Source organism: Fringilla coelebs (genome assembly GCF_963513975.1).
Source record: "Fringilla coelebs genome assembly, chromosome: Z".
NCBI classification, from domain to species: Eukaryota; Metazoa; Chordata; class Aves; order Passeriformes; family Fringillidae; genus Fringilla; species Fringilla coelebs.
This window is the reverse complement of record NC_140031.1, coordinates 46,818,817-46,840,587: the sequence shown is the minus strand read 5'-3', so window position 1 is coordinate 46,840,587 and position 21,771 is coordinate 46,818,817. Positions and strand designations below refer to the sequence as shown.

Genomic DNA, 21,771 nt, shown 5'->3' with positions numbered 1-21,771 from the left:
CCCGTCAGCCTTGGTGGAGAGTTTGTGGTGCAGTCCCAGTGAGGCGAGGTCACCTAAGGCACCGCACTGCAACTCCTGCTCCCTCTTCCTAGGCCTTGACAGCTCAGCCCTAAGCTTATACAGTCAAGTCCATTTTGGAGCATCCCATAGTTTGCACGACTTGGTTACCCCTCCCAAGTACTTTTTAAGTTCTCCTTTTTAGCACCAGTAAAGGAGTTAAAAATGTGGGGAGATTTTTGTTGTTATTGTTTATGGGTTTTTTTTCCTTTTTTTTTTTTTCTTTTTTCTTTTTTTTTTTTTGTGAATTGTTGGCATGTTTCAAGCAACAAGACTCATGGGTTGTGGGGTGATAAGTTGGGGGTTTTTTTGCTAAATTCTTTTATTTTTTTTAAATTCTCACTTCAATTTTAATTCTTGAAGAACAGCTTTGACAACATATATCGCACTCATTATAAGAAGCAAAGGGTTATATCAAAAATTATTAGTATAGAATCACAGGAAACCTGGTTTGGAACCAGAAAAAAATACAAAACAGATATAGATACATAGACACAGGACAATTCTTTTATAATTATTTGGAAAATGTTATTTTCCCCTAATTCTCCTTTTTTTTTTCTTTATGCGCATATGATGTTTTAACTTTTACCAAAATTGAAAATAAAGACTAATATATTACAAAAGGAATAACAATGTTCATGGTAAGTGTTTGCGCATGGAAATTTTGTTGTTCTTTGCTTGGTTTTGGGCGTTTTTGTTTTTATTCTACACAAGGTTCAGTTCAGTTTCAATGCTTTTTTGTTTTGTTGGTTTACTGTACAGCATATATCAACAACAGTCCACAATAAATCCTGGAAGATCCAGTATCCCCTTCAGGTTTGATTAATATCCCCTCAATACTCATTTTTTTTTGTCTCTTTTATTAATATTATTTATTTCTTTTTTCCTCCTCTCCGAAAGAAAAGAAAAAAAAAAAAAAAAAAAAGAAAAAAAGAAACCAAAACAAAATAGGCCAAAAAAAAAAGGCGAAACATCACAACCTCCACGGACGACAGGTCCGTCCTTCTCCCCTCCACGGCCACATCTCTGCTCCCACTCGCCCTTTCTTTTGTTCAGTGTCCACCTCCCGGGCCCCCCCCGCACCCCGACTGCCCCTCGGTGCGAGCGTTCCCCTCTCCGCCGCTCCGCCGCCTCTCTGCCGGGGGTGCGGGATGGGCTCTAGGAGCACTGGATGGACATGTAAGGCCAGTTGAAGCTGCTCCCCGACAGTAGCATATCCCTGATGAGGGTTTCGATGGGGGTTTTACCTACCAAGCGGACGAAGAAGAGCTGCTCGATGACGGAGGAGGAGACGGTGCGCAGGGAGGGCAGCCGCAGCAGCAGCTTCCCGAAGCGGCTCGGCTGGTTGGGGTACTGGCTCCGCACGTACTCCTCGAGCGCGCACTGCGATTTCTCCTGGAGGCTCTCGATGTGCGCAGCATCCGATAGGCCGCAGGCGTCTGCCCACCGCACCGCACCCGCGGAGGCAGCCGCAGAACGGCGGCAGGCGGGAGGAGAGTGGAGGAAGGAGGTGGAGGAGGAGGAGGAGGAAGCGGGGGGGAGATGGTTAGTGGCTGGGAACCACACAGGGAAACTCCGCGAGGATGGGGGGCAGCACAAAGGCGCACCCCCCCATCCCATCCCACCACAGCCCATCCTGTCTCATCCCATCCCATTCCATCCTCTCCCATCCCGTTCCATCCCATCCCACCCCGCACCACCCCATCCCATCCCGCGCACCACTGCCAAATAAATAACGCGACCTCGCTGTGCCTCGTCGCCACCGCGGGTATTTTCACCGAGGATGCGGTGGGATGCCAACACCGCGCTCGTCCCAATCGCACACACAAACACAAACCCCCACGCTTCCTTTTCACATCCCCCCCACCGACACTCCGCACTGTCGAGCGTGGTTTCTGCTCCAGGGAGCCCAACACCGGGATGCTGGAAACCTTGACCAGCCCCCTTAAATAACGCCGAGAGGAAGACAAATAAGGTATTGGGGAAAATAATAATAATAATAATAATAATAATAATAATAATAATAATAATAATAATAGTCGCACACAAGCAGAGTGAGACACAAGGAGTTTGTTTACATGGCTGCACATCACAGAGAGGCAGCGACTGGGTCCTGCAGCGACTGGCAGGGAGCTGGCTGGGGCATGCCGTGGGGCAGGGGATTCTCCTCTGCTCCTGCCTCGCTACCAGTGATCGCAAATTTGCGACGTCTTAGCGGGCTGTGTGATAAATCCAGTAGCAAAGGGCTAGGTTTGTTCCAGCTTGTGCTCAGCAGGCGTCTGTAGCTCTCAGACACAAAGCTGGGGAGAGCTGCAGCAGCTAAGCTTTGCCTAAATGAAATCAGAGAGTCCTTCCTTATAGGTCCTTCTGGCACCCAAACTGTCAGAAACATACACCTTGCGCCTTGCAGAACTACATGACCTGGGCAAACATGCACTAATCCGAGAGCAGAAGCCCTTTACATCCACATATTGTATCTATACAGGTTATTCTGTTTGTATAGCTACAAGCAGAGAGGTGTGGATGCATCTCTGCATTTGCACACATATAGAGACACTTACAAGCACATATACTATCTCAGAGAACACATAACCCAAACCAGAGGATAATTGTGCACCAGCTGCTCGTGGAAACTCTTGCTCAGGAAACTACAGTCGTGGAAAAGTGGTGGGTATGCCCAGATGGTTGAAACCATCCACATCGTTTCAAAGATTCAGAATAGATACGTAAAACACCAAAACAATAACCGTAAAACCTAACCAAATAAACCAACCAACAAACCAAAAAAAAAACCTCCAGCCATCAGAGCAAGGCAGTCAGCTAGCAGTGCAGGTTAACAGATCAAAGCCAGACTTTACTAATATATATAGATCCATATATGAATTTGTTAATGGCCCCCAAAAAGACATTAGAAAAATGTGAATGAAGAGTTGTGACCCTGGAAAGACACAACAAATCAACAAATTATTCAAAGCCAAAAATAAAATAAAATCTGTTGCACAGGCATTTTTGAAGCTTAAGTCTTTCCTTACCAAGAACTGACTTTACAAAGATTTCTGAATACCTTCATCTACAATACTATGGCCTCAAGCAAAAATACAAATAAAACAAGCCATAATTTAGGAACTTCCTAGAAGGAGAACCTTTGACCTGAGCTGTGGACTTGGCATACCTCAGATACACAATTATCTGAGCCAGGCTGCTCTGCTAATCCATACTTTACCTTTAATGCAATGATATTTTGCAACATCTAAAGCACCAGGTTGCAACATATATATCTATCAAAAGCTGGGGCCTGTTCTTATTTGCAATACATATCAAAAACCACAGACCTGTTCATATGTTGATTGCCACAAATCAGATTCCATATTTACATATATCTTGCTATTTTACATGCATTATCTGCCCATTATGCATTAGGATCCTATTCAACTTCCAAACAATGCAATATGAAAGGGTCTTACTGACGCCCTGGCAGAGCTTTTTTCTTTATGCCCCATATGTCATACCCTTAAGGTTAGTAAAATATTTATCAGACATTTACAATAAGTGCACCTAGAAGTGCAGGTCACTGGACAATGTGGATGGGGAACTTGCTCTCTAAAAGGGCATCAGCCTGATGTGTGTCTGAAAAACTGCCACGGGTTTTGCCTTAGACCTCCAAAAACTCAGAATTTTCTCATGCCAATAGTATCTGCTTGGTTTAAAATATTTTAGATGGTCTGGCACATGCCTTCGCTTGGGTTTTATTTCACAGCCTAAAGTGGGGGTAGGAAGGCTCAATTCTCCCTTCAGAATGAGATTAAAAATAATAATAATTAAGGGATCCACAACTCGATTAGATTATGCAGCCCAGAGAGGTGCAATCCATGGGAGAAATAATGCAGCCCATGTTTACTGAAGGTAAATTATTATTCCATCTCAGAAAGTGGGCTAATGTGAAAATCCTGTGTGTGCCTTGCTTTTTTATATGGCAGTGTGTCAATAAGGGAAAGCTCTATATTTCTTCTTGCAGTCTATGGAAAAGAAATTATGTAAATAAATAACCATTACTGTTCAACACACTCCAGCCTTCCCCTTTGTAGTGGCGGCAATGTATTTCATGTTACATGTTCAGAAGAGTTTAGTGTTCAGAAAATATAGACATAATCAGCTGGCATCTAACTAGAAATCAAAAGTTCTTATTGCGCTGCAAATAGATTTATTTGATTTATGTTATCTGTCTCTGTCTGTTCCCGGAAACATTTATTTACGACAATGAAAAGGTAGATGCAGGAATTAATAACGCTAAAATTTGGCAGCGGGGAGCAGGAGATGAGGGCAAGGAGGAGGGTATGAAAGAGAAGGGTAAAGGAGGAAAGAAAGGAGCTGGTTTTGGGTTACTACACAGCTTTTGGATGGTGTCCAGAATTTTACAGAATAAATACATGCTCTCTGGAGCCCAAATGTAGAAACCACAACAGGAAAAATCCATGCCAGTTTTAGATACTTAGTCCTTAGTAAAGGACTTTGGACAATATGCCTTAAAATGTCTTTTCTGTCACTCAGAGTTTGTTTAAAAGTTGGATGACTTTGAGAAAGGTTTCTTATTAATTCCCCTCTGAATATGCAATGAAAACAAATTTAGTGAAAAGTGGAAATGTGTGGATGGGGTAAGGAGTAGTAGATTACTCCTGACAGCAGTATTTCCATTTTCTGAGATGCCCTGTGTGATCCTGCTCTGAAATAATATTATTGTTCACTTCCTTCATTCTCCACTCCACTGTGGGAAGGGGCTTCTTCCCTCACAAATGTTGTTACATTTGGTTTTATTATATGTAGATGAAGGGCTCCTCTAAAGCCACTTACCCTTTTTCTAGCCAAGGTCAATTGTTTCAGAAGTAAAGGGGGAAGATTGGAGGGAACAGGGAGAGAAGAAAAAGAAGAAAAAATTAAATATTGCCTCAGCCGTGTCCCTATCAGGGGCAACTTTCTTCACAGGGCCTTTGACGTGTGGAAGGGCTGAGGCACAGGCCAGACATTTTCCCAGCTCTGTTTGGGAAGGATCTCTCCAAGTTGGGTCTAGGGGAAAAGAAAAAGGTTCTCCTTGATTATCTGTGTGTATTGATGAGCTTCCTGAAACGAATGGGAAAGGAAAGTCTGGGAGTCTGCAGGCAGGCTGTGGAGTTAAATCACCCTGATAAATGCAGGCAGGTCTCTTTGTCACTCTTGAGAAACATGTTTCCATCAAGAAGACTTATTATGATAAAATACATTAAAATGTCGAGTTGGCTGTTCAGTAAATCTTCCATTTGTTTTAAGATTTGCACATTATCCTTTGCAAAGAAATATTCTCTCCAATGCTGCGAGACTGCATTTGCACTGGAAGTAAAAGGGGGCAGTCACAGTACATGTCTCTGACCACCCTGCATACAAATTAGATACTCCTGTCTAAATAAATTATCTGATGTTCAAATCGATATTAATACTACATTTGCTACATTACAATATAGTGCAAATTTAGGAGACATTTTAATACAATGTAAATACTATCTTTCGTGCTTGAAAGGCAGCAAATATTGATGGATTATAAACTGCTCAGTGTTAAACAAGGCCTTTGAACGATTTGCCATCTTTGTTCAGGAATGCTTTTAATTTTGCCTTGGCCTGGTTTTAAGTCACATTTATCAGAACTGTCTGGTTATTGCTAATCGGGAAAAGAGGGGAGAAGCTCATACAAGAGAGGAGCTAGGGGATGGGGAGAGTGGATATAAAAATTAAAATTAAAAAAAAAAAAGAAAAACATGTAGGAAAGGTGGCAATTAGTCATATCGTGATGATAATTAGAATAATTAAAAAACTACACTGCCCAGACTCTTATCTTGCCTTGCTTCTATTTCCTATATTTCCTTCACATAGTTCCCCTTTGATGTTTATAAATTCTCCCTTGCAGGTTACAATAATAGTATACGTATTATATTCTTATAGGCTATGACCAGAGCACTTCAAAGGCAATGCTAATGCAACTTTCCTGCTAGTTAATTCAAACCATCTATCACAGGGAAAAATTGTTAACATGCATGTTTCCACCGCCTACACTTAATTTGATTTTGGTTTTTAGTATTATTTTTTTGGAGGGGCTGTGTGTTAAAGAGCCAGTATGAGTGGCAATGAGGATGATCCCTGGACCAGAGTGTATCCCCATCAGGTGCTATGCTTCCAGTCCCTTTCCTTTAAAAATAATTCTATTTACATTTTTTTTCCTTATTTTCCTGCATGTGGTTTGGGGTTTTTTGCCTTTTTTTTTTTTTCCAGACATCTCACATCCCCAACCCGTCCCCTCACCTGAGGTGAAGAGGACGATGGCTTTCAGGCAGCTGTATTCAGCCGAATCGACGTGCAGCGCCTTCAGCTTCTCCACCTGTTCCTGGAAGATGCGGATGTGGTCCATGAAGGCGACAACACGGTCTGCCGACATGGGGGAGGCGTGGAGGCCGGCGGCGGCCAGGAGCGGGGCCACATGGAGGGGCATGGAGCACTGGGCAGCATTGAGGACGAAGAGCTCGCTCCAGGTGAGCCGCAGCAAGGCCACCTGGTCGGTGATCTGCAGGTCGGGGAAGAAGGGAATATTGCGGGCCCACTCGACGGCGCTGAAGAGCAGACGGGCGGCCAGCTCGCAGATGTTCTCGATGCCCATGATGTTGTTGGGCTGCATGCACTGGCTGCCGTAGCGGGAGGTGGGGTAGGGCTCGGCCCGCAGCAGGAGGGAGATGTATCCCGAGAGATAGCAGTGCCCGTTCAGGGGGTCGCCGTTGGTCAGGGCGTACTGGCCGGGGTTGGGTTGGGTGGGCGGCATTCTTCCTCGCTGAACCGCTGACAAAAAGAAGGAGAGAAGGAGAGGAAATGTGCATCCAGGAGGCTCGCAGGCATCGCCCCGGCGGCGCTGCCAGCCAGCCGGAGACAATGCCGGGCTTCTTCCCCTCCCCGCCACCGCCTCGCCCCCGGCACACGCACAGGCACGGACAGACAGAGGCATGCGGAATCGGGCAGCTGCCGCCGACCTGCACTGAGCCCCCTCCCGGCCCCTGCATCGGCCCCGGCCCCGGCCCCGACCCCTGCTCAGGCAGCCTCAGCCCAGCGGCAGCCAAGCGCGTTCCACTCCCCCCACCCCGGGCCACAATGCAGACAGGCTTCACAAAATAAACAGATTAAAAAGAAAGGGAAAAAAAAAAAAAAAAAGCCAAGGCAAACAAGACAAATCCGCACACAACCCCCTCTTCCCCCCTCCCCTCTCGTAACAAAAGAAAGCACCGCAAGTAAAAAAAAAAAAAAAAAAGAAAGAAAAAAAAAAAGAAAAAAAATCAAATAAGTCCTCCGGGTGGTAAGAAAGTGGAGTTAAAAATCACAGCCAACTGTAAAAAAATATAGCCAAGCTCCGTTGTGAATCCCAGCCTATTGCCCTGATACTACTGAAATTTACAAGTAAACTGATGTATAGCTCTTTAGAATAAAATATTAAATAAAATAATTCATAAAACCAAATGCGTCCATATTCTTCAAAAATACCTCGTTGTTACCCTTCAAGCTGGAACAGGTCGCAGCGTTCCAGCTCCCCACTGCTAACTTTATTACACTGAACCAGCTTTCCATCGAGTCCCCCCCCCTCCCCCGCCCAGCAAAGTTTTCCCTGCTAAAAGGAAGAGAAAGGTTAAATATTATCAAGGGAAAGGGGGAAATAAAATAAAAATGTCCGAACTTACAATAGCCAAACATTCGTGGAAAAAAAAGGGGACGGTGTAATTAATATCTTTGGTGAGCTGTTGCCACTGCAAAAGCCTGCAGTCAGCGTTGCACAGTGAATGCACAAGCTTGCAACTGCAAAAACACTGGATTCATTAACCATCTCCACACAGAGCGTAAGCATGCCTCGAGTCCCGAAAGCTGACCAAAGTTGGGGTTTTTTTTGTTGTTCTCTTTTTTTTTTTTTTTTTTTTTTTAGTGTGTGCATGTGTTTTACTCCATCAGTGCCAGCGTTTGCAGCCGCTTGCCATGTAAACAAATGTAACTTCAGGGGAAGATACGGCTACTCAGGCTTGTACCCTGCACACACAGACAGCCCGCACAACCGCACACGCTTGCTGGCACACACCCGCACATGCAATCACTCATGTTTCCGGCGTGCCACATTTTTCTCAACTTTCTCTTTTCTTCCCCAACGAGCCCTCCTCGCCACCCGGGCCAGACCTCTGTCCTGCTGCCCTCCAGCCTACTTCTCCCTCTTCAATCTACTTGCAAACTTGGCAAGTATTTTTCATTTAACTGCGTGCACAATTCTCACTTTTCTGTTTATTTTTTCTCCTCCTTCCTCTTTCAAAAATATTTGCTTGCCTCCACTCTCCCAGGTGCCTACCAACAGCTCCTGCAGCTACCAATGAAGCCATCATATTTGTGAGCTCTTTCAGATCTGGAGCAGCCTAATTCAATTCCCATTCTTGTGGCATATAAAATACAGTTTTAAAATCCCTGCTCTGCAGAATCAACTATTTCGCTGATGTGACGTCTTTAGAACATCTTTAACGACAGTCAGAGGGTAAATTTTAAACTGAGAGTACATGTTTCCAGGAGAAAAGAGGGCAGGAAATCCCCCATACACGAGAATGAGTCTGAACGCAAGGAAAACCACAGACAACTTTTGGAAAGGAGGAGGAAAAAAAAAAAGCAGAGCAGTTGGAAATAGTGAGGACCCCGTGCCAGATGCAGGCTGCGGATGCTGCGAAAATGAGAAGAACCGGTAAAGAGGTTATAAATCAAGATTTGTATGAAGACTTTAAGGAGAGGGTGGAGTTTGATGAAGAAATAAAATGAGCAACGCACTAAAAAAAAAAAAAAAAGAAAAGAAAAAGAAAAAAATAGAAAGAAGGAAAGAAATGACAGAAGTACAGAAACACGATTCAGTCACAAACTTTCCTTTGAATGCATGGAATGAAAACAAGGCCAAATCTCTCACAGAAGCACACTCCAGGGCACCGGGAAGCACAGGAAAGCGAAGATAGAGTAGCACATTTCCTCCCTTTTTCTTTTTTTTTTTTCCCCTTTTCTCCCTTCCATCTTTTTCACACCCTTTCCTCTTTCTCTAATTACACGTCTTTCATCTTTCTTTCGGGAAAAATGAGCCTGAGAGATGAATCTACAGAGAGGTATTGCAGGTTTAAAAAGAAATGATGGGGTGGAAAGGGGGTGGGGAGGGGGTGAGGGGGAAGGAAGCTGAATGGAGTCACATCTCGTACGGGAGAAAGATGTATCTCCCCCCACCCTCCGGTCTCATGCCAACAATAGACAAAACCACATCTAAAACACGCACACGCACACACGCATACACGCGCGCGCAGGGGGAAGTGGGGATAGCGGCTAAATGATAAATATTTAGCAAGCGATTGTAATAATAGTAATAATAATAATAATACTAATAATAATAAATTCTCTGCACAAATATCAGGAAAGGGGAGAGTGTGGCAGTGCCGGAGAAGGGGGTGGGGAGAAGCGGGAGGGAGGGCAGGAGGCACAAACCGAAAAGCAAAAGAAAACACCACCAACCACCATCGACAATAACAACAGAACCTGGTGCAAAGCTGCCAGATGGAGTGCAGGCAGAGGAAGAGATTGACATGTGCATGGAAATATATAGAGAGTCCTGGCTGGATTGCTACGGAAAGCCGTAAATATATATATATATACACACACACACACATATATATATATATGTGCGTGTGTGTGTATTTATTTTCACATATTTATACTTATGTGTGTGTGTGTTTGCACGCCGCGCGTGTGCGCGCGTGTGTGTGTATGTATGTATATGCATATAGGTGCGCGTGTGTGCGCGTACGGACAGGCAGACACAGACAGACGGAGAGCCTTCGCACACGCACGCCTGCACAGCCAAGGGGAGAAGGGAGCGATAGCATAGTAGGGAAGAAATATTCACCTTCCCGCCTCATGCCCACTTTGAGGCACTTCTTGAGGCGGCAGTACTGGCACTGGTTGCGGTGGTGCTGGTCGATGGGACAGTTCCTGTTGGCGCGGCATGTGTAAGTTAAGTTCCTGCGGACGCTCCTCTTGAAGAAACTTTTGCAGCCCTCGCAGGTGAACTGGCCGTAGTGCTTGCCGCTGGACTTGTCTCCGCACACCACACATTCGATGTGCTGCTGGCTCTGCCCCGAGCCCTGCTGGCCCGCTCCCTTGTCTCCGGCCGTTCCCGGCGTGGAGGGGGGTCCCGGCTGGCTGGGGGTCTGCGGGGTGTGTGGGGTGGCCGAACTCCCCTGCTGCTGGGGCTGCTGCTCCCGGGCCGGCTGCGTCGCGGCGGGGTTGGGGCCGCTCGGAGTGCCCCCGGCCACGTCTTCCTGCGGATCTCGCCAGCTGCTAACTACCATTGCCATATCTCGGGCCCAAAAAAGTGCTGGGGAGCGGCGCGTCTCGCTGCGGGCTGCCGGGGAGTGAGGCGGGGGGCGGGGGGGTGGCGGCCGCCCGGGCGCCGGGGGCGAGCGGAGAGCGAGGGGACCCTTGCTGCCGCCTGCCTCCGCCTCGGCTGCCGCCGCCGCTGCCCTGCTGCCGCCGCCGCTGCTGCCGGCTGGAGCCGCTCCTGCCGTTTTCTTTATTTTATTTATTTTTCGCCGCCGCGAGCCCCCCTCCTCTCGCTCGCGCCTCTCGCTCGCGCTCTTGCTAATTTTTTTTTTTTTAGAGAGGGGGAGGGGGCGACGGAGGATTTTCTCCCTCTCTCTTTTCCCCCCCCCTTCCCTTTCCTTTTCCTCCCTTCCTTTTCCTTTCCTTCCCTTCCCTTTCCTTCCCTTCCCTTCCCTGCCCTTTCCAGCGCTCCCCCCTCTTTAAAATACCCCCGCCTGACCGCTTCTCCCCTCTGCTCCCGCTCTCCCCGGCTCTCACTGCCTCTCCTCGCCCTCCCCCCCCCCCCCCCTCCGCCGCCACTTCAAGTTGCAAAATCAGAAACGGCAAACAAGGCTGTCGGGAGAGGCATTCAGGAGAGTAACACGCCGACACGCACACGCAGGCAGACACGCGCGCAAACGCCCGGCACACGGCTCCCCACTCGCGCACACGCACACACGCACGGGCACAGGCACACGCGGTCCGGGCGCTACGAGCGCGGAGGATGTGCAGGCATAGAGGAAGCCGCGGCGCCGCCGAGGAGGAGGAGGAGGCAAAGGAGGAGGAGGTGGAGGAGGAGGGGAAGGAAGAGGAGGAGGAGGAGGTCGCCGCTCGCCGCTCGCCGCCGCCGGGGCTCGGCCGCCGCCGCTCCCGCGGAGGCTGCTGTCGCCGCCGCTGTCGCCGCCGCCGGTGCCGGTGTGGGCTCTCGGGGAGGCGGGAGGTCGAGAGAGGAGCCGCTCGCCGGCGATCAGAGTATGGAGGTGTCCGGGGGCCAGGTCCAGGGCAGGGCGCCGTCAGCCATTCAGGGCGGTGGAGCCGGGGAGCGCGGCGGAGGCGGGCGGGGAGCTGAGGCAGTTTGATCTCCTGTCGCGGCGGCGGGGAAGGAGGAGGAGGAGGTTGCCGGTCGCTGCTCTTTCTCTCCCGAGCTGCTCTCTCTCGCTCTCTGTCTCTCTCGCTCGCTCGCGCTCTCTCTCGCCTTTTTTTTTTTTTTTTTTTTTTTTAATCGCAGAAAAAAATCGGATGTGACTAAATTCGCAGAGGAGACGAATTCACGGCGAAGTGTAAAAATAGAGAACGGGAATAATAATGACACTTGCAGGAAAAAGAGAGATCCAAAGTAGGTCGGTAAATAAATCCTCTTCTTCTCCTCTTCTTGTCTTTTCGGTGTTCTTCTCCTGTGAGAGCGCACGATACTGGTTGCGAGGAAAAAAAAAAAGGAAGAAAATCGGTGGAAATCGCCCCAAAAAGATTCTTTTTTTTTGTTTGTTTAGTTGCCTAAAAAAAGTATTTCGTGTAAAAACTCATCACCCAGAAGAGAAGCCCTCCCCCAAAATAAAAAAAATAGGCAAGAATTGTCAAAATAATAACGGCATTAAGATGTGAACGCGTTCTCTCTCTCTCCGGACTTTCCCCCTCCCCCTGTTTCTCTCTCTCTCCTTTCCCCCTTTTTTCTTTATTTCTTTCCGAGTTTGTTTTTTTTTTTTTTTTCAGTTTCACCTCTCTCCTCTTCTCCTGCAGGAATGAAGCGAAAGACACAAGGAGGAAGGGTGGAAAAAAGAAGAAAAGGAAGGAGAAGAGGGAGATGAAGGGGGGGCACACAACTAATAGAATATGCAAGAAAGGGAAGGGGGGGAGAGAGGGAGAGAGGGAGAGAGGGGGAGAGAGGGAGAGAGAGGGAGAGAGAGACCCAAAAAATGAATGCGTTTAAACGGGAAGCCTAGCAAAGCAATGTTTCCGAAAGGGGGATCTGCGCGAATGTCTGTATATAGTGAACTTTGACACTACTATTGAAACTGACACGTTTCTATGGAGATCGCTGCCTTATATGGAGCTCGTGTCAAGGAGCCAAGAGAAGGGCTGCTGGCAACTGATAATCAAAGGCGACTGACTGGTCAGAGCCCTGAACTGGGGGGAGAGAAAATGGGAGGCTAAGGTTAGCCAAGCCTCCCTCACTCCATTGGTTACCCCCCCAACTCCCCCCGCCCCCCCCCTTTCTTTCTTTTCTTTTCTTTCTTTCTTTCTTTTTCTTTCTTTCTTTCTTTTCTTTCTTTCTTTCTTTCTTTCTTTCTTTCTTTCTTTCTTTCTTTCTTTTCTTTCTTTCTTTCTTTCTTTTCTTTCTTTTCTTTCTTTCTTTCTTTTCTTTCTTTCTTTCTTTCTTTCTTTCTTTCTTTCTTTCTTTCTTTCTTTTCTTTCTTTCTTTCTTTCTTTCTTTCTTTCTTTTCTTTCTTTCTTTCTTTCTTTCTTTCTTTCTTTCTTTCTTTCTTTCTTTCTTTCTTTCTTTCTTTCTTTCTTTCTTTCTTTCTTTCTTTCTTTCTCTCTTTCTTTCTCTCTTTCTTTCTTTCTCTCTTTCTCTCTTTCTCTCTTTTCTCTCTTCTCTCTTTCTCTCTTTCTCTCTCTCTTTCTCTCTTTCTCTCTTTCTCTCTCTCTTTCTCTCTTTCTCTCTTTCTTTCTCTCTTTCTCTTTCTCTCTTTCTCTCTCTCCCTTTCTCTCTCTCTTTCTCTTTCTCTTTCTCTTTCTCTTTCTCTTTCTCTTTCTCTTTCTCTTTCTCTTTCTCTCTTTTTTCTCTTTCTCTTTCTTTCTTCTCTTTCTCTTTCTCTCTTTTTTATCTCTCTTTTATTTTTCTTTCTTTTCTTTCTTTTCTTTCTTTTCTTTCTCTTATTTTTTTTAAAATTTAAATTTAAAAAATTCTCCACTTCCTACTGAATAGGACAGGGAAGGGAAAAGGGAGGTGGGAGGAAGGGAGGGAGGGAGAGAGGAAGGGTAAAGAGAAGGAGAGGAGATTCTTCTGACAAACACAATTTACGCTGAGATCCCCCTGTGCTGTTATTTACTTTGAGACCTGATTAGTGTGGGTCATCTATGACCACTCTACTCCCTCCTCCCCCCCCCCCATCACACACATGGCCAGAGGAGGATGCATTGCGATAGGCAGAAAGGTGCAATTAAAAGGACACGATGGAAAAGTTGGTGTGGGTTTGGTGTTTTTTTCTTTCTTTTATTTTCTTTTTTTTTTTTTTTTTTTTTTTTTTTGGTTGTTGTTTTTTTTTTTCCCTACAGATCCGAAACAGGGATTTATCTTCCTGTTGCAAAAGCTAGTCCAGGGGTTTTAATGATGGAGAAGGAAACACTCGCGCTGCACGGAGGAGCAGGCGCCCGTATATGCACACCCTTGCACGCACGCGGTCGAGTCCACACACATATTCAAATCCCCATATGTTCCCATCCCACTTCGGGCTATTTTTGCAGCCTGTCCCTCGTCCCTTACCCCTCATTCCTCACCTAACATGTCCACCCGCAGCCCCGCAGGGCTCCATGCTTCTCGCGGGGGTTTCACCCCTACCCTATAATTTTATTTTGGGGGTGTGTGAGAAGTCAGAATAACCCAACCGCCCTGCACGCAATGCCCTCCCCCTCGCTCCCCTCCCCCCGGGTCTCCTGATCTCTCTGACTGAGTTGCTCCACTCGGGTAGGGGGGATGCGCGGGGGGTGCGGGGGTGTCCGTCCCCTCCTTCCCTGCGCTCCCTCCGCGGCCCGGCGCGGCCTCGGCCCCGGCGAGCGGGAATCGCTGGCTCCGGCTGCCATCTAGTGGGCACGCCGCCGCTGGCCCGGGGGAGCCCGGGAAGCCGGGGGTTCCGCGCCTGTCTGCAGTCTTCCACTCCACCCCCGATTTTTACCAAAAAAATGTACTTCCTCTTTCTTATTTTAAATACAAAACTGCACTGAGGAGAAGACCCTCTTCTTTTCTATTTCTCTCTCTCTCTCACACGCCGGCCTTAGAGCTTCCCTTTTGTCAGGGATCTGAAATTTGCCTTGTGTTCGAAAGGCTGCGCGTGAAAAGAAGAAGCAGACTGTAAAAACTGAACAGCTCCCCCTCCACAACAAAAAATCCCACCAAAACTGACACCCCAGGCCCCTCTACTAGCCACCATACCTTTGTCTTAACTCCCGTTAAAGTTTATAATCAGATTAGAAGCTGGATGGAAAACCTGCAGAAGGAAAGTGAATTAAATAGGTGTCAGAAATTTTATTGTTATTATTTAATTTTGTAAAGTGATGTTGCTTTAATTAAAAGTAAAGAGAAAAAAAAAAAGCCCTTCAAATTTGATGTATAGTGATCATGATATTTTTTTTCTTGATCATGATATTTTTTTTCTTTCCCTGTCAACTCTGAAATCTGAGGCTGGAGCCGCCTGAAGAAAAGATTCCTTCATCATTTCTAAGATCAGAATAAACGCTTGATTTTGTTCCGAAATAATGAAGAGATTTTCAATGAGCCCCTTGGCCAAGCCGTCTCTGTTGTATATTGCATGATAAAAAGGATGTTATTGACTATGCAACAGTAGGCTTCTTTCCTCTCTCTCGCTCTTTCCAAATAAAGTCTCCGTCCTGTCTCTTGATCAGTGAAAAGGTGAAACGAATAAGATTAAACAGGACAAAAAAGCAAGCTCCGTATGTGTATCATCTAGATTTTACTCCCCAGACTGTGAAGAGACAGGGAGTAAAAGAGGCAGAGCAAGGCACGAAGGGGGGGGGGGGGTGGGGGGGGAGAGGGAGAGAGAGAGAGAGAGAGACAGAGACACAGACACAGACACAGACAGAGGCAGAAAGCCTGAGAGAAGGTGGACGGACCCAGCAGCCGCAGCCCAGCTGCTCCCGGACCGGGCACCTCTGCCGACGGCCCCGACTCCCCGGGCCACCTCAGGGCAAGTCGCCGCTTCCTTCCTCGTGGTTTCGGGCAGAGGGAGGGGAGCGAGGCCGCGACACTTGGCAGGGAGACCTTCCCCAATCCTGCCCCCCCCCTCCGGGCCACCTCCTCCCCTGGCGTCATTTGGGCATCCCGGCATTTGGGAGGAGTGAAGGCGCCTAGTCCTCATTCTGTCCGAGATTTTTTCTCCCTCCTCCCTTCCGTTCCCCTTTCCCCTATAGAAAACATGTGTGGGAATTTCCACTGCTCCCCTCCCCATATAACGCGCGTGTCTCACAGAGGTGACCCACGCAGGTACGGCAGGCACCGACCTGGGTCCAGGGCCAGCTGCAGCCGCAGGGCGCCGGGCTGGGGACGTGCAAGCATTCCAACGTTCTTCTCTTTCACCTGCTTTGTTTGTTATTTGATCACCTAATGAAAAGATCGATGGCAGCTTGTTTATCTGGTGATAGTGTCAACAGATTACAGGGGCAGTAATCAGATGTTTCCCAGCCGGGCTGGGCACAATTGTAATAAAGAGGGAGTCTAAACATGCTCAGACTGCGCTGGTCTGGGCAACGGGGGTTGTGCGGCGGGGAGAAATTTTTTCCCTTCGTCTGGCTGGAAACGCTTGGTGGTTTTCATTGGCTCCGTGCTGAGGAAAGCAGCTTTTAAATGGGGTGTGTAGAAATAGCCGATGGGTGAAGGGCCGGTGAAGTTTGCGGGACTCCCGAGTCAAAAACCATCTCCGACGTCCTGTGGTTGTGCAGTAGCCTGTTGGGGAGGGGAGACGGACTCTGGGCATCCGTCAATAAAAGTCTCATACTTGATGTTGGCCAGGTTAAAGCACAGTTCAGTCGACTAGAGGCATTTCCTCTCCTCAACGAATTACAGGGACACTTTAAAACAGTTACAACTGACATTTAATTGGGAGATGAAATTTGATTCCTTTTTTAACCGTTGGGAATCTGAAATGTGTAAAGGAGATGGAGCTGGGAACTTGGAGACTTAATTTTCCCTCTGTCGTACTAGATGCTACTTTCCCCAGGCCAGAGTCCAAGGCTGGGATCTGGAGGAGGGAGAGTTTTGGAGGCTTTAGGGGGTGGTTTTGGTTGGTTTTGTTTGTTTGGGTTTTTTTTTCTCCTTTCTGTATCTCTCTTCTCCACCCCTGTCTCCTTCCTCGTGTAACCCAACACCCGGAACGGCACTGGTTCCTCTCTCGTCCCTGCAGAAAGGAAAAGTTCCTCTGGAGATTAGTGGTGGATTTGTGAGTGGCCAGGCTGCATGTAATTTGGGAGCTCGGATACATAGCCTGTGTTTTCCTAAACAAATAAGTGCCTTCTTCAGCTGCCCAAGTTCCACAAGGCACCACACACACACCCCCGCACATATATAACACATACACATACATGCACATTAAAAAAAAGTACACACACGGGGACGTACATACCTATATACACATATATATGCACACACCTATGGAGTGGGATGGAAGACAGTATGCGCACACTTACGCAGGGTACAGTGAACAGCTTTGACCTGCAAAAAATAATAATTAAAAAAATCATTCTTGCTTTCAATTTTTAGTGTATTTAGTCGTCCTCAGTTCTGACCTGTGGACACCTACAAGCTGTAAAACCAGAGCGTTGTACTGGGTTTCCCCCAGCCTCCGCCTTCCCTCCCTCGGTTGAGCTTTTTGGGCGGCCCTCTCTCCTGGGCCGGGCCTGTTGCAAAGCAGATGCGAGCGGTCACACCCGGACCCCCCCAGTCTTAACTGTGTGTCCCAGCCCTGCTGCTGCCCAGGCCCTCCAGCCAGGCTGGAGGTGGCAGTGCTGTTCCTGGCCTCCCCAATTGGTGGTGCCCAGCCAGGCCTCATTTCCCATCAGCAGTGCTGGGGCTTTTTCCCTCACAGGCCTTTTTCTCCATTTGCCTTTTTCTCCCTTTCTTTTTTCCTTTCTTTTCCTGCCTCCGCCCAAGCCAGACCTGGAGGATAACTTTCTTGAGGAACGCAACATATGGTGTGTGTGCGCGGGAGGTGGTGCTTCTGGAGGAGACGCGGTCACCCCTGCCCTGGGCAGGTGGTCTCCGGTGAGTGGCATCACCCTGAGGAGACGTGAATAAGTGGGGCTAGCTCCTCCCGGGCGGTCTGTGCTGCTCCTTCGCTGCCTCCTGCAGCACCACACACAGCTGTCCTGAGGGACGCACTCTGGGAAGCTTTGTGCAACCCTGGTCGCTTTCTAAAGGAAGCCCGATGCCGGCCCCATCCCACCCTGGACGTTCCGCGTGGGTGTCTTTCTCCCTCCTCCTGGTATCCCTATCACAGTCACCCTAGCCCCGTCACCCAGGACGTTTCAGTACATCCCACCGAAGGCAACTGGGCTTGGGAAACAAGGCCCTCCACCTTTCCCTGCTCAGCTCCCCCTCCTCCGTCTGCCGCACATGCCCCGGGCCACGCCATCATGCATAACCCACTTTATTTATTTATCAAAAAACCTAAACAAAACCCCCACTCTTTGAAGAGTACTCCTTCCCCCCCACCCCGTCTCCTCTGTGAAACATCATCTTGGGGTCGCGGCCGACATCCCGCGATATCCAGAGCTGCTGCTCATCGTAGTGGATCTCGCAACCCACGGGGTATTGTGTCTCCCCTCCCCGCCGAAGTGTGCCCGCTCTTCCTCGCCTTCCGCATGTTTTTAACCCAGAGGCACGACCGCCCTTCCCTTCCGCGCCACACCGCCTGCTTCCCTGGAATTATTTTAGACGGATTGGCAAAAAGTAGTGTGACAGCGGCCCTCGCAACTCCCCCCGCCACGCCCTCGAGAAGGCAATCTGCCGTTCCCGCATCCTCTCCGGCAGCGGGTCCGCGCCGAGCCGGGGTTTGTCATTTGTTAGCACTCAAAAGTACCGGGCTCCAGTGCCAACCAGAAAGCAGGCGCTCGTTATCCCTACAGACAGAAACGCCTGAGAACCCGACAGTCAGCCTTTTTTCCCCAATTAAAAAAGAAAAAAAAAAAAAAAGATCTGTGCCTAGAAGTAAAACCAAACCAAAAGCAAAACTAAAAAAGCACAGAACCCCAACCAACAACCACTCAAAAAAAAAAAAAAAAAAAAAAAAAAAAAAAAAAAAAAAAAAAAAAAAAAAAGCTGTCTGTGTGAGGACGGGAGAGAAGGTACCCAAAGCGAAGGCCACTTTTCTAACAGCACAAAGAAGCATAGCAATTCCCCAGTAGAGCTTCAGGAACAAAAACTAATGAACTTTGGATGCAGATCAAACTTTCCTGTATAAGGAAAATCTGGGAATAATTTTCAACACAGTCGTGAATCCAGGACCAAATATTTACATTCGACACAAATAAAGCTGTGGTGATCAGAGCGCTGAAGCCAAGAGAAACAAAATTTTACAAAAGCCACTAGCATAACGCTTTGCACTGAACAGTTCCGACTGTATTTTATGCTTCCAGTTTCTGTTAGGGCTGAATTTGGCGTTTTTATGATACTGAGTTGGGCAGGAGATTTTGATGAAGAGCTGACTTTTGGAAACGACTTTCTAAGTCGTGAGATTGTCCTGACAACGCCATCGACGGCAGTATTAATAATTTCCTTAATAGTTACCTGTCAGAGATTCCATTTCTTTACTGAGGGGATTACTCAGTCAGGAGTAGATTTGAGCTGGACTTTCCGCAGACCAGAGACCGGCTCCAAGACGTTTAAGTATTTATTGTCACTTTCTCCCCTGCAACTGAGATAAAACTGTGCAAAAGTATGTTTGCTGGGAAATACTCAGCAATGCCAGAGTAGTAGCGATATAATTAATCAGAAATTGTTCTGAGTAATAAACCTTAGCATTTCCATTGAAACTGTCAGGAGCAAGATATGTTTATTACGGCATATTTTGTCTGCGTGGGGAGGACGGGGTTGCGCATTAGATAAAGTTTAAACGAAACAGAATAAACACAGTAGATCGCTCCAGCCCATTACAAAAGCTATAAATTACTGTTACATATTTTACCGTGCAAAGGCTTTTTAATTAATTTTTAAAATATAATTATTCACAACGTTTCTAGGGGTAAAGCCCAGACATATCCAACAATGTCGTTAATAAGTTACAAAAAATTGCCTGATCCTATCAAACGGGTCTAGAGTTATATGTTTTATGTTAACCCCTTCCACTGAATCTTCTGAAGCTGAAAGGGAAAGGAAAGGTCTTTTGTCCGAGTTGATCCTTGGCTATTCTGGGGCTCAGGTTGGTGTGAAAGGGACGAGGAGGTCTCTTGAAATCTCCTTTTATCTACTCCTATTTTCTCTCTGGATCAGCAAATTTGAATAGACACCATCTAATCGCTCGTAATGGAAAATGGAAAAAAAAAACCCCAAAAACAAAACAAGCCACCAAACAAAAAACAACTGTGTGTGTGCTCTGGGAGCTGCGAAAATGCTTTTGCGCTGGGCTGCCTGGCCGAAGGGGTGCGTGCCCTTGAGTGCGCCAGACAAGGACCAGCGTGAGCAGCTCTCTGCAGCCGAAGCCTGCTATGCGCGCACCCTGAGACTCCGCGGAGACACAGGCATGCCCTGTCCCTCCTCCCTTCGCCCCCGCGCCAGGACATTCCCTGCTTGGGGCCGGGTGGTCTGGGGGTGGATACTGGAGCAACCTGCATCTCAGAGACCCCTTCCCCGGTGCCCGGGCTGTGAGGACATTTTTTGAGGGGTGATGCTCGGAGCTGTAACACGGAGAGTCGACCCGACACTATTTTCCCTCCCACCCTCAGATTCCTGGATTTTCATAATTTGCAATTATTGCGGATACCTGGGCTGAGAGACAGTCCCGGCCGCCGGGGGTGGGTAACCCCAATGAACAGTCGGGGTTACAGTTGGCGGGCAACCAACTCCGCACATCGGACGGAGGTGTCCGCAGGTTCCTGGGGATCATCTTGCCAAGGCTGGTGTTTCTGGTTTTTTGGGGCATTGGGGTTTTTTTGGTATGCGTTAAGAAATTAAAAAAAAAAAAAAAAAGAAAAAAAAAAGAAAAAAATAGGTGAGCAAACCTGGGGGTCTCTGTCAAATAGAAAAAGTTTAATTCTAGAGGCTCAATCCAGGGCACTATCTCTTCCTTCCTAGCAGCTCAGAAATTGGCGTTTCTTTCTCAGTCCTGGGATACTTTTGCTGTAAATTCCTTCATGTGACTACTTTGTTGCTAAGGCTACAAGTTCCATCCCGACACACAAATCTTTTCCACTCCAGGAGCAGCTCAAGTCCTGGGCAGAAGTCATGACTTAGAGACTTACTTCAAACTCCTTGGAGTGCCTCCCTGCTAAATACCTGCTTAAGTCTGGAGGTTCAAATGAAGTCCTACCCCCGCCATCGTGTGTCACCCCCCCTCCTTCTCTCCCGAGGCACGTTTTGCTGGGACTTCTGGTAAATAGATGGCGAGAAGAAAACACAGTCCAATAAGGATTAAATTAAGTAGAAGAAATCCAGGCGATGTATATTTTGAAGCTCCGATGGGCGTCAAACTGATGTTTAACACATTTTTTCCACTCACTGTGCACAAGTCCTCAGCCCCCATCGCCTTGTTTAATTTTTTCACCCCCCGAGGAGGCGGCAGTTGTGGAGGTGTACAGAAAAGGCTCCCTAGACCCACAGATCTTTTCCTATCCTCAAAATGCCATGGGAAAGGGCAAGGAGGCACCGTGTCCCCAGGCACGGCTGGGGACACACTCACACTCACACTCATACTCACACTCACACTCACACACAGAGAGGCTTTTCCAGCACTGAAGGACCGTGAGGTGAGTACTGCGTAGTCATCCGGGCTGCCCCTAATGCAGAGCTCAGGTGGAAAGTGGCTGTTTTTTCCTTTTTTTTTCTTTTTTTTTTCCCCCTCTTAGCAGAATTACCCATCTCCTTCTTCCCCACTGCCCTCGCCGCTCTCTTGGTTGCACCGGTCAGGAAAATACAGTTTTATCTCCCCGGCTCAGCAGAGTGGACACATGTTTGTGCACGATTGAGCCCTCCAGCACCGCTGAGAGAGTGGCTCTCCTGGTTGCCAAAGGAGAAAAAAACGTCAACAAAACCCCATCAACCTCCCTCCCTACCGCCCCCGCTCCCCAAGCCCCAAGAAGTCCCAGAGAGGCTCTTCTCCTGGAAAAGTTAAGCGTGACTTAGTAAACATTTGTAAATGCAAATAGATATGAATAAATAAACCTCAAACCAGGTAGTTTGGGTGTAATAGTTTAGCAGGACTAATTGCAGACAATGAAGCTGAAATGACTTCTCCAATTAGCTGCTGGTTGGAGCTTATTTGGAGGAACTGTCAGCTCTAGCGATGGATAATTGCTTTATTGCTCACAAAACTATCATCTATTTAGAACATATGTGCTAATTACTCTGGATGG

General features: G+C 47.6%; 1 protein-coding gene across 2 annotated transcripts; it reads right to left on the bottom strand.

Moving 5' to 3' along the window:
- Positions 1 to 808: 808 nt before the first annotated feature.
- Positions 809 to 10,904, bottom strand: NR2F1 (nuclear receptor subfamily 2 group F member 1). Of its 2 annotated transcripts, none has more exons than XM_084225352.1 (3): positions 10,022 to 10,904; positions 6,382 to 6,930; positions 809 to 1,496 (listed from the first exon to the last, which is right to left on the bottom strand). In XM_084225352.1, the coding sequence occupies exons 1-3, from the start codon at positions 10,470 to 10,472 to the stop codon at positions 1,216 to 1,218; spliced, it is 1,281 nt and encodes a 426-aa protein (XP_084081478.1). In that variant the 5' UTR covers positions 10,473 to 10,904; the 3' UTR covers positions 809 to 1,215. The 2 variants fall into 2 exon arrangements, with proteins under 2 accessions (XP_084081478.1, XP_084081479.1); XM_084225353.1 differs by having other exon boundaries at positions 6,382 to 6,909.
- Positions 10,905 to 21,771: the final 10,867 nt, after the last annotated feature.

Coding starts and splice junctions, on each gene's coding strand:
- NR2F1 (XM_084225352.1), bottom strand. CDS start 10,472: ATGGCAATGGTAGTTAGCAGCTGGCGAGATCCGCAGGAAGACGTGGCC. Junction 6,931..10,021: donor AGTGGGCATGAGGCGGGAAG/GTGAATATTTCT, acceptor CATTTCCTCTCC/TTCTCTCCTTCTTTTTGTCA. Junction 1,497..6,381: donor CATCGTCCTCTTCACCTCAG/GTGAGGGGACGG, acceptor TGCGGTGGGCAG/ACGCCTGCGGCCTATCGGAT.